At 34.8% G+C, this 12,778-nt stretch overlaps 1 protein-coding gene and 1 pseudogene across 2 annotated transcripts; one reads left to right on the top strand and one right to left on the bottom strand.

The window, feature by feature from the left end:
* Positions 1–1,731: 1,731 nt before the first annotated feature.
* On the bottom strand, positions 1,732–11,929 carry LOC114187995 (serine carboxypeptidase-like 11; annotated as a pseudogene). Its single transcript, XR_014995530.1, has 14 exons — positions 11,676–11,929; positions 11,428–11,573; positions 4,162–4,238; positions 3,923–4,045; positions 3,693–3,795; positions 3,515–3,552; positions 3,166–3,264; positions 3,005–3,091; positions 2,762–2,911; positions 2,570–2,641; positions 2,360–2,480; positions 2,161–2,274; positions 2,023–2,068; positions 1,732–1,846 (listed from the first exon to the last, which is right to left on the bottom strand). The product of XR_014995530.1 is annotated as a serine carboxypeptidase-like 11 (transcript).
* On the top strand, positions 5,426–11,005 carry LOC114187992 (ABC transporter B family member 9-like). Its single transcript, XM_028076461.2, has 12 exons — positions 5,426–5,739; positions 6,040–6,094; positions 6,226–6,401; positions 6,616–6,837; positions 6,930–7,168; positions 7,250–7,775; positions 7,860–8,133; positions 8,302–8,941; positions 9,022–9,250; positions 9,335–9,601; positions 9,686–9,949; positions 10,061–11,005. The coding sequence occupies exons 1-12, from the start codon at positions 5,485–5,487 to the stop codon at positions 10,703–10,705; spliced, it is 3,792 nt and encodes a 1,263-aa protein (XP_027932262.1). The 5' UTR covers positions 5,426–5,484; the 3' UTR covers positions 10,706–11,005.
* Positions 11,930–12,778: the final 849 nt, after the last annotated feature.

Genomic DNA, 12,778 nt, shown 5'->3' with positions numbered 1-12,778 from the left:
CAAATGACATTGGTCCTCCAAAGTCGCATATAGGAAATGTATGAAAAAGACACTCCGATGTCAAAGAATAAATGTCAAAGAATATGTAATCATTTGGTTGTAAGATGTGCCTTTTATAGTATGATTCACGGACCTTTCTTCGTTGGGCTTTAGTTTAGCTGATATAATTATTTGGTAATTAACCTTGGACTTACCTGCTTTGAGCGATGGTTATACTGGATTAGTTTGTTGTCATAATTTTAGTACACGTTGTCTTACAGGATTGACATCTACTCGGTTGGATCTTGTACATTAGAAGATACTTTAGTCATGTATAATATACTGGTCTTAGAGATCGGGTACATTAAAAAGTATATGCTTAAAGATATTTATCAGTTATATTGCAGAGAAATATAAACGATTAATAATTTTAACAACTATAGGTGTTGATTCATCTAAGTTGAAATTTGAAGATCTAACTAACAATCGAAAGTTTATTAGTACTTGAGTTATTTTCCTTACGAGTATATAGACTTGAACTAGTTGAAATACTAAATTTATCGATGGTGGGAATTAATTGATGTTATACTATTTTTTTTTTTTTGTGTAAATTGATTATAACCGGGTTGATTAACATTTTTACAATTTTGAATAGATAATATTTGGTTTTTGATTACTAAAATTTATTAAAAGTATTATAATTAGAAATTTATAATTGTGTATGCTTTTTTTTAGCTTCCGCATATTTTTAGTTTCTGCATATTTTGTTTACAATAATTAGTTTATTGGATATATATTTTTCTTAAGTTTAATATACCCTAAAATAATTCATTTTGATTCAATTTAATTTTAATAAAATTATTAAGTTAATTTAGTATATTATAAAGGAAAATTATACGTATGTATTATTCCATAAGTTATATAAATAACTCAATAAATGTGTTTAATGATAAATTTATTTGTTGGATATTATTTTGTTATTAATTAATTATGTCATTCTAAATTTAAAATAACGTCTTTAGTTTGTGTTTTATTTTCTAAATAGGAAAACAAATGTTACACTTTTCTGAGGTGGGATACAAAAGCAGAGATGAGAATTCAGCTCCCCAGAAAGCCGAGTGCTGACGTGGCAGAGTGAATTGTAGAAAATTTTTTAGAAGATTGTGCTGTATATGTAAATTTTGTAGGCATGCGGAAACCCGTGGAAACATTTAACAGGGTGGTTATATTTGACGCCTCAAAAGATAAAATTATATTCATCTAGTATCGGAAAAAATCATATTTTATTTATGTTTATATTATTTTTTAATTTAAAATTATAATATATATTATTATATTATTAAAAGAGAATGTCAAAGGAATGTATATTTTTAAAGAGAGTAAATAACAAAGTTTTTCCACTTTACGTCTTTGATTTGAGTTCTGCATGAGCCTGTCTTTATCACATCTTCATAGAATAGAATCTTAAATGTGGTTAACAACTATGAATGTCTACCTCAGTTGAGATTCAATATTTAAAGCTAACAGAGACCATATATGATTGGTTTTTTGTTTTAGCAATATTTAATCCCATTGGTTGAAAAGTAATTTTCTAAACAATACAAGTCATAATGTCCTAAACACTTCTTCCTCATTGATTCATAGTATTATTAATGGTAAGGTACATATTGCAAGAATGAACTTAAACTTTATTGGTGAACAAAATCTACCCTCTGATTTTGTTACGAACAAGATCCTAAGTTTAGTCCTTGCTAGAGCAAATGACCTTATTATTTGGTTGTTCTTACAAAGGCCTCTTAGATAGCCATCTACTGAACATGGCAAGACATTCTTCAGGTTTGTACTCTGGAGCTGTATGGCCTCCACCCTGAAAATATACCAGTACAAGCAATGGAATCAAGAACTACCAAATATGCTACACATACTTTATTCTCATTACACTTTTTAAATGGAATCTAGAATATAACCCATCTAGAATATACTTATGAAATGGAATCTATATTTGACCCACACAAGAGCAATAAGGAGAACAAAAAAACTTGCCTTCACAGTTGCAAATGTCATTCCATTGGAGTAAGTCCTGGTGTATCTATTTGCAGGAAAACAAAAATCAAAGACAAATTAATTAGCATTTTGGATGAATTAAGCCTGTTGATTATATAACTACAGTTAGTGGAATACCCTGCAACTTGGCCATTTGTATGCCATTGCCTCCAATCATCTACAATGGAGTAGTTTAAAGATTTGACCCATGCTTGAGTTGCCAAGAAAGGAATCAAAAGGTCATGATCGCCACTGTCAGCAATATAGAAAAGTTATGTGGTATGTGAAATTCAAACTATAGTTCAAACCTTATTCAATATGGAGAAAGAATATCGACCTGTATATGAGCGAACGATATAGCCCATTCTACTGAGATTCACGTGATACTCAAAACTGCTTGGGATATCTCTCTTGTGAGGTATATCGAACGTACAACGACGCCATTTTCCTATGCTTCCCTGCACCATGCAACCAAGACTAATGTTATATATGAACTTGTATATGCAATTGTATGTGGGAAATTTACTGTCATTTGTATCAACTACACCTGACGGATATGTAATGCAGTGCGAACACTATCATCATTGGCCCAGAAACCGCAGAGGAAGTATACATAACTCTGGATGGTAGTTCACAAAAGGTGTGTTAAACAACCAATGCATGTTATAGCAAATATATCACTTTACAAATATGCAAAGAAAAAAAAAACATTTGTGATTGAATGAGGCATGAAGATTACTCGACAGTTTAAGGATGGCAATTTGAGACGAGTGTTTAGGAAATTCGTGGTGGGATATTGCTTAATTAGTGATCTCCTCCAAGATGTTTCACTATCAAGCCACTCACATGATGGGTCCAAAATATAGGCACTGTTAATTCCTGATAAAGCCTATAACAATGAAACAATTATTGACATTGTGATTTTTTGTTATTAGAGATTCTACAAATGGAAATCTTGCAAGTAAAAATCAAATAAGCGTACCTAGTTGAATGACTCGATATCTCTAGAGCATAATACATTTTTGACGTCTACTTTTATGTACTCTCCTCTACAATTTTTTTGTAATGACTTTTCATTGTAACAAGAGAGTTTAGTTAGCATTTGATTTTCTTCAACAGAGTTTTTGATGAGAATGAAATTACCTGATATAATTCATCGGAAATAAGTCCCATTCCATGAGAATAAGGAATTCGATAATTAAAGTCGCTTCCAGTAGTAGCAGCATTCCCTAACAGGTATCCCTAAATAAAACAAAAAACATTTTAGGATAATTGTGGAATATATGATCAAGCAGTGAGCAGTTTTAGTATTTGCAGGAGATCTTACATCCGAATTTCCATGGCTTTTTAATGCAATCAATCATTGTACAAAACAAATTAATGTATGTAAGAAATTCACTCCTAAACTTCTGATTCTCCTCACAGAAACATTGTAGTAATAATTGTGGAAAAATGTATACCCAACGTCAAAGAGATACTTTAAGATGCTAACCTGGAGATTTATCCATGGTTGTACCCCTTTTTCATTTGCTGAAAACAAGAGGATTTGGCAATCACTAAACTTTCAACCAATCTATGTTAACCCAATGACGCTACGATATACAAATTAATCAGCTTCTACCTATGGTTTGTGGATCCACCATTTTGTAGCGCATAGAGCTTTTTCTTACCTTGTGAAATTTCTTGAACAATCACTGGAATAGGAATGCCAGAGTACGAATCGCCACCGATGTAAACTTCGTTTGACAAAAAAGTTGGATGATCAATCAGCCACTGCAAACAGTTAATAATCACTGTAACAACTAATACTTTTTTTTTTCCAAACAAAGCGAAAAAAAAAAGAAAAACAAAAAAATTGTGATGATTGTGAAATAAAGAAACGAAAGAAAAGGATGAACACCTTCCTTAGAAATTGATGGGCCTGGCGAACAATTATCCAGTCACTTCGTTGAGCAGCAGACTCGGTTGTGGGATAAGTGAATCCAGTGAAAACTGGCAAGTCTACAAATATTATGCTACTAACCTACCAAAATTAGTTATGGTAAATATTAAAGACCAATAACTAAGCATAAGATAATAACAATAAATACAATAAAAGCTCAGTTTGAAGCAAGAGAAATGAAGAAGCATAATGGATACCTTAGTTCAAGAGTGTTGCCTGTAGAACAACTTAGGGATTGTTCCGTCATATTCCTCGTACTTAAAACCAAGAGGACCTGAAACATTCAAATACAGTGAACCTCAAAACCTCAGCTCTTGTTGCCTACTACGCAAGTATTCCGAAAAAGTTAAGTAAAAATTGGTAAGACTATGAATCGTGTATATGAAATGGTCGTGCATATATATATATATAAGGATCTCCCACAGATATTACCTATTTCAAAGACAAGACCAGAGAGGGCTGAACAGCCAGGGCCACCAGTGAGCCAAAGCATGAGAGGATCGTCCTTTGGATTGTTCTCTGATTCAATGAAGTAGTAGAATGCCTGCACATCCTCTGATTCACCCACTCCCACATATCTATTCAACAAATATAATGCGACATAACATGTCTATGACTTTCTTTCCCATGATCAGAAGTACTGGAATGTTTTTTTTTTGTCTGACTGAGTTTAACGTATCCGGTTTCAAGGACAAAAGGAAGGGGTCCATCGAATCCAGGAAGGAACTTAACCGTGGAGCCACACCGTGCTAATTTTTTACGGTAATTTTTTATTATTTTATAAAAATTAATTAAAATTAATATTGAAGTAGTAAGAAAACCGGTACGGGGATGAGTACGAGATTATACCCATTACTTGGTGAGGATAAGACAAAAATTTGATACCAGTTAAATTAAATCATGGGAATGAGGATGAATTTTTTTTTTTACAGAAATGGGTATGGGATAGCGAGATCTATCTACGCATCACCCGCTATCATCCCTACTCATATAGCTAAAGTATAACTAAAATATTTAAAAATAGTCTTTCATTTAAACATGGTTAATATGGAGAAGTAGATTTGAATATTTGTGTAAAACTATCTATTAATGATAAAAAGTATACTTAAATGGAAATAAAGGATAATATTATCATTTTGAGACATATATAACAAAACTTGTTGGTTTTTATAGTATTGTTCTAAAATTATATAGGAAATAATTTTTCAATTAGTTGACAAATTCTTCTGGATATATCAAGAAACACAAATTTCTAAAATTAGAAAAGAAAAGCAAAAGTTCTTCTAGATCTGTTACCCACCATAAAAATATTAACAGAAAATTTGTCTATATTTTTTACTAATGTCATACATAGAAAAAATAGAAAAATGTTCCATCATGACGATAAAGTATTAATTAAATGACTGATATGAATAGAAACATATTAACTGAATCATGTAATCTTCCACCAATAACTCTTACCACTTCTCTCACTCTTTTCTTCCTTATTTGGTTTGCTCTTCATCTCTCTTGAGCCAGCCATGGCACACAACACCGACATGCCACCTTCTTCTACGTCACCTCAACACCATGAAAGAGACAATGACAACCAGAAGGTTCCCTTCTACAAGCTATTCACTTTTGCAGATCATCTTGACGTGGCCTTCATGGCCATTGGCACAATCTCTGCCATGGCTAATGGCTGGTCGCAGCCTATCATGTCTGTCATTGTAGGAAAGCTTATCAACACCTTTGGCTCCACCGATCCATCAAATACCATCAAAGAGGTTTCTAAGGTATATGTGTGCATGCAATGAAAGTTTTTTTCGTTTCTTTTTATAGTATCTGCTCCAACGGGATGGGGAATACTCATAACACAGACAAGAATGGTTCTTTATGGTTCAAAATAATCCTGGTTATGTAAAAGGGTAAGAAGGAGGACCATTGAACACAGTCTTGGTCTTTATATGCAAAAGGGTTGTTTTCCTTGATTACTACATGCAAAAAATATTACTACTCTAATAAAATTACAAATTTGGCATTACGTCTAAAGTAACATTAACTTTATGTTTTGGTACTCTTATTTCAAATTTCAGGTTTCGTTATTATTTGTATACTTGGCTATTGCGAGTGGAGTTGCCTCGTTTCTCCGTAAGACGACACACGCTTCTTTTTCTGTTTATTTATTTCTTAGAGACTATATATTATGTTGTGTTAGTTCAGTGTCAGATAATTGCAGAATTTTGATATCAGGGTTACGGTGGTTTTGTTAAATGTTGCAGAGGTAACATGTTGGATGGTGACAGGAGAAAGACAAGCTGCGAGGATTCGAGGTTTGTACTTGAAAACTATATTGAAGCAGGACATTGCTTTCTTTGACACTGAGACAACAACTGGTGAGGTTATTGGGAGAATGTCTGGTGACACTATTCTCATTCAAGATTCCATGGGAGAAAAGGTATCATAATCCAAGATAATCTCAATTGTTATTATGGGTCATGGTCTGCAAGTATTACGTTAACTAGTCGAGAAAATTTAAACATCGATAATAATGATGAAAAAACACTGGCAACATAATATTGAAAAGAACAATGATAAACACTAATTTATGCTAACGATTTTTTTTCTGACTTCTCATCCTTTGTACTTACGATAAAAAATTATATTGATAGGTTGGGAAGTTTATACAACTTGCTTCAACTTTTATTGGTGGCTTTGTGATTGCCTTTGTAAGAGGATGGCGACTTACTGTTGTTTTGGTCGCATGTATACCATGTATTGTTGTTACTCGTGGAATTCTGTCCGTGTTGATGAGTAGAATGTCAAGTCGTGGCCAAGCTGCTTACGCAGAGGCAGGAACTGTGGTTGAACAAACAGTGGGAGCTATCAGAACAGTAAGTCACAGTCACACAAATTAGTTGTAGAAAAAAAAATGAATGATTTTTATCTAACCATTGTCCTTGAATTTCTTCTGCAATGTAACTAGGTGGCATCTTTCACCGGTGAGAGAAAAGCAATAGAAAAGTATAATATCAAGTTAAAAATTGCTTATAAAACTATGGTTCAACAAGGGATGACCTCTGGTTTAGGAATGGGGTTACTTTTGTTGATTGTCTTCTGCACCTATGCACTTGCAATGTGGTATGGTTCTAAACTGGTTATTGAGAAAGAATTCCAGGGTGGAACCGTCATCACTGTAATAATAGCTCTTATGACTGGCGGAACGTAAGATTTTTTCTGGATTTCACATAGCTTAGCATTCCTAATGAAGAACTGAAACCTGATTAATCTTTCTAACATTCGCAGGTCACTTGGTCAAACATCTCCTTGCCTAAACGCATTTGCCGCAGGACAAGCAGCAGCATATAAGATGTTTGAGACAATTAAAAGAAAGCCAGAAATTGATGCTTATGACACCAATGGTGTTGTCATGGAAGACATAAGGGGGGATATTGAACTAAAAGATGTTTACTTTAGCTACCCTGCAAGGAAAAATGTGCAGATCTTCTCTGGATTCTCATTATATGTTCCCAGTGGCACAACTGCTGCTTTAGTGGGTCAAAGTGGAAGTGGAAAGTCTACTGTGATAAGCTTATTGGAAAGATTCTATGATCCTGATGCTGGAGAGGTACTGATAGATGGCGTCAATTTGAAGAATTTTCAGGTTAGATGGATAAGAGAACAAATTGGGCTGGTTAGTCAAGAACCTATTCTGTTTGCAGCAAGTATCAAAGAGAACATTATGTATGGAAAAGAAGGTGCAACTGATGAGGAAATTAAGTCAGCAATAACACTTGCCAATGCCAATACGTTCATTGACAAGCTGCCTCAGGTGTAATAAATGTTCCAAAATCAATTCTCGTTTTAGGTTGCTTTCTTTTATTAATTCTATTAATGTGTTTTATTCTGCTAGTAGGGCCTTGAGACAATGGCAGGCCAGAATGGGACTCAACTTTCTGGTGGGCAAAAGCAGAGAATTGCAATTGCAAGGGCAATTTTAAAGAACCCAAGAATCCTTCTTCTTGATGAAGCAACTAGTGCATTAGATGCCGAGTCCGAACGTGTTGTTCAAGAAGCATTAGAACAAGCCATGTCAAAAAGGACTACTGTAGTTGTTGCACATCGCTTGACAACAATCAGAAATGCTGACACCATAGCGGTGGTTCATCAAGGAAAAATTGTGGAGGAAGGTTAAACGTGAATCAATTGTTTTTTTCTTTATGTGTGTATATCAAAAGTAGTTTGGGTCCATTTTCTATATCATGTTAACTCATTGTCGCAATCTATGAAAGAAAATTCAATTTTTTGAGACATCTTGGAACAAGGTGTTCACTTTTGACGCTTGGTTTTATTTGTAGGAACTCATGATGAGTTAATCAAGGATGTTGATGGTGCTTATTCTCAGCTTATTCGCCTACAGGAAGGAGCTACGGAAGCTGAGGGTAGCCATAATTCTGAAGCAGAGAAGTCAAGTAACAATGTTATTTTTGATAGTCACATAGCTAGATCTTCCACTCAGAGAGAAGTTTCATTAAGCAGAGATTCATCTAGTAGACACTCACATGGATTTACTCTTTCTCATCGAAGTGGGGTACATGAATCTGTAGAAATAGAAGATGGGGATGTTGAAAAAAGTAAAGGTGATGCTAAGAAGGTTTCTTTGAGACGTTTGGCCTACTTAAACAAGCCTGAAGTTCCTATGTTAGTGCTTGGATCCGTTGCTGCAATAATAAATGGTCTTGTCTTCCCTATGTTTGGCTTCTTGTTTTCCTCAGCAATATCTATGTTCTTTGAACCTCCAGAAAAACAGCGGAAAGATTCTAGGTTCTGGGCACTTCTATATGTGGGTTTGGGTTTAATTACTCTTGTGGTCATACCTGTGCAAAATTACTTCTTCGGCGTTGCCGGAGGAAAATTAGTAGAAAGAATTCGTTCACTGACATTTGAAAAGGTTGTCCATCAAGAAATCAGTTGGTTTGATGATCCTGCAAATTCAAGGTATGTTAGTAAGATATTTTAATTATTATGTGTTGCAATTTCTTATACTCGTCAACTAAAGGATATGAATCACTTTCCAGTGGTGCAGTTGGGGCAAGGTTATCTAGTGATGCTTCAACAGTGAAAAGTCTAGTTGGTGATACACTGGCCCTCATTGTGCAAAACTTATCAACAATCATAGCTGGTCTAGTTATATCATTCACTGCTAATTGGATTCTTGCTTTCATTATTCTGGCTGTGTCACCCTTGGTCCTTATGCAAGGATTTCTTCAGATGAAGTTTCTTCAAGGATTCAGTGCGGATGCCAAGGTTAGTTTTACTTTCAGTTTTGTTTGAAATTATGCATTATGGAATATGGATGGATATCAAGAGAATCTTTTGACTGCTGTGTAGGTAAAGTACGAAGAGGCAAGTCAGGTGGCAAATGATGCTGTTGGTAGCATCAGAACTATCGCATCATTTTGTGCCGAATCGAAGGTGATGGATATGTACCGTAAGAAATGTTTAGAGCCAGAAAAACAAGGTGTTCGGTTGGGGCTTGTGAGTGGTGCAGGATTTGGTTTCTCTTTTTTGGCTCTGTACTGCACAAATGCTTTCTGTTTCTACATAGGATCTGTTCTTGTGGAACATGGGAAAGCAACTTTTCCAGAGGTTTTCAAGGTGAAATAAGTCAACCAAAACCTTTCGCTCCATGCTTATTTTGATGTTTCTTTTGATCTAGTTCTCACCACAAAATTTGTGCAGGTCTTCTTTTGTTTAACAATAACAGCAATCGGCATTTCCCAGTCTAGTGCCTTGGCACAAGACACCAACAAAGCCAAAGATTCCGCAGCTTCAATATTTAACATTCTTGACAGTACACCCACCATTGACTCCAGCAGCAATGAGGGTAGAACACTAGAAGCCATTTCTGGTGATATTGATTTTCAACATGTCAGTTTTAGTTACCCAACTAGGCCTCATATTCAAATTTTCAAAGATTTGTGTCTAAACATTCCAGCTGGAAAGGTAGTCAACTGATACTTGGATATTTCAGTAATTAAGCTTTTGAGTTGTACAAATAAACTTTATCTGGGAACATGTAATGTAGCTACATTGTTGATATGAATGTGTTTGCAGACTGTTGCCTTGGTTGGAGGAAGTGGCAGTGGAAAATCAACAGTGATCAGCCTCTTAGAGAGATTTTACAACCCTCACACTGGACGTATACTACTGAATGGAATGGATATAAAAGAGTTCAGACTAAGCTGGTTGAGACAGCAAATGGGTTTGGTTGGTCAAGAACCTATTCTCTTCAATGAAAGCATTCGTGCCAACATAGCTTATGGCAAAGAAGGAATTGCCACAGAGGAAGAGATAACTGCAGCAGCCAAAGCATCCAATGCACACCAATTCATATGTGCTCTTCCCGAAGGCTATGACACCCATGTTGGAGAAAGAGGCACACAATTGTCAGGAGGACAAAAGCAGCGCATAGCCATTGCAAGAGCCATGCTGAAAGATCCCAAAATCCTCTTGCTTGATGAGGCAACTAGTGCACTTGATGCAGAATCAGAGAAAGTAGTTCAAGAGGCTCTAGATAGAGTGAGTGTGAGTAGAACTACAGTAGTAGTAGCTCACCGTCTTACAACAATTCGAGGGGCTGATATAATAGCCGTAATGAAAGATGGAGCGGTAGCTGAGAAGGGAACACATAATGAGTTGATGAAGATTATTGATGGAGTCTATGCATCATTGGTCGCTCTACATACGACTGCATCGTAAATTTCTTATCAAGCACCATTGCTTGGAAAATGGTTGGTTTCCAGAGACATGATCTTCTCATTATTTCAAATTCTCGAAGTAATAAAAGTAGAGGATGTGAATGTCTATGATTAGAAGGGAGTAGTGACGTTTTATAATGTTAGAGAAAAAATGACATTCTTTGTCATTCAAAAACACATAAAAGATGTTTTAATAACATGTTCAGGTACGATGATGGGCTGATTTGTCTTTGAATATGATTTAGAGTGTTAAATGTGATAATATTCAGCATCAAATACGACAATTGCTCGGTTTCTCTTCACCATTCTTCTCTTTCCATGTTAGTTCTATTTTTTATGTTTTTATGGTTTAAGCTATCTTTAAGGCTTTTTGAATGAACTTATGAAGCATCTTAAAGTATAAGTTTGTTTTCTCTGTAAGAAACTCAATACAAGCATCTCTACTGTTTCTTGCACCGCTAGGTATAAAAGCAACATTATCGGTGAGCATAGCTTCTATAGAGATGCTTGTATAGAGTTGCTTTTTACGTGTTGTGTATTTAATGTCACGAATAGAGATGTTCCGTCATATTCCTCGTACTTAAAACCAAGAGGACCTGAAACATTCAAATACAGTGAACCTCAAAACCTGAAACATTCCGAAAAAGTTAAGTAAAAATTGGTAAGACTATGAATCGTGTATATGAAATGGTCGTATATATAAGGATCTCCGACAGATATTACCTATTTCTAAGACAAGGCCAGAGAGGGCTGAACAGCCAGGGCCACCGGTGAGCCAAAGCATGAGAGGATCGTCTTTTGGATTGTTCTCTGACTCAATGAAGTAGTAGAATGCCTGCACATCCTCTGATTCACCCACTCCCACATATCTATTCAACAAATATAATATAACATAACATGTCTATGACTTTCTTTCCCATGATCAGAAGTACTGTAATGTTTTTTTTTTTGTCTGACTGAGTTTAACGTACCCGGTTTCAAAGACAAAAGGAAGGGGTCCATCGAATCCAGGAAGGAACTTAACCGTGGAGCCACACCGTGCTAATTGAAGGAAGAACAGTGACAACAGAAGAAGGGGAAGTACAAGGCCATAACAAATGAAACCAGAAGTACTGTAACTACCACTGAAGTTAGCCATTTTTAATGGTTTTTCCCTTTTGTCTACGGCTTTTCCATGGTTTTTAAACGGAGTTTGTGAGTCCTGGACGACAAGACACCATTGTTTTTAATTATTAATAATCAGTATTTCTCTGTAACACGGAATCACAGTCATATATATTATTTTTCATAGCGTTGGAAAGGTCACTTTGAACCGCAAACAAGCGACAGGCTCTGGTTATGTGTCGTGTCCATGGCTGGCTGTAACATTTTATTTGATTGTAGTTGGAAATATATGAAACCCACCATAATTCCAATTATTCTCATTTTAGTGAAATACAACAGGCTAGAAGAATACAATATACTAGATATACATTTTTCTGTAAAATAAAAATTTACAATTCTAAATACTACATATTTTAGTTTAATATAATAAAAACAATATTATTTTAATATAATAATTTAATTACATATGGGTTTATCCTTAATTATTAATATAATTAAATATCTATCACATATATTTAATAAATAAAAAATTAAATTAATATATAACTACTTTTTTTCTACTAAACACACATAATCTTTATTAAAAACTATATCTATCACATTTTTTTAGCTTATCTTATTTTTTAAGACTTCCTCTAGGATTTTTTTTTTTTTAGAAAATGCCCTTAAATAGATAGAAAGAATTACAAATGAAATTCCTAAATTGATTTGGAAAAATTACAAATTATTGATGAATTCAGAATTATTAGTTAACTTAATTAATTTTCTGATAATGAGAACTTTGTTTTCCATAATAATTTAATCTGATTTGAAAAAATTATGATCACCTATCACGAATAATTGTGTTATTAAGAACAGATGCAAGATGGCAAATAAATCAGTTCCCGTGGGTATTGCCCGAACCCGTCCCCGTTTTGACGGGAAATCCCCGCATTGACTGGGTATGGGTATGGGTATGGGGAATCCCTGA

Source organism: Vigna unguiculata, chromosome 6, assembly GCF_037176805.1.
Source record: "Vigna unguiculata cultivar grain cowpea cultivar isolate G323 ecotype 2 chromosome 6, ASM3717680v1, whole genome shotgun sequence".
NCBI classification, from domain to species: Eukaryota; Viridiplantae; Streptophyta; class Magnoliopsida; order Fabales; family Fabaceae; genus Vigna; species Vigna unguiculata.
The sequence above is the reverse complement of the archived record's forward strand: the minus strand, read 5'-3'. Positions and strand labels throughout refer to the sequence as shown.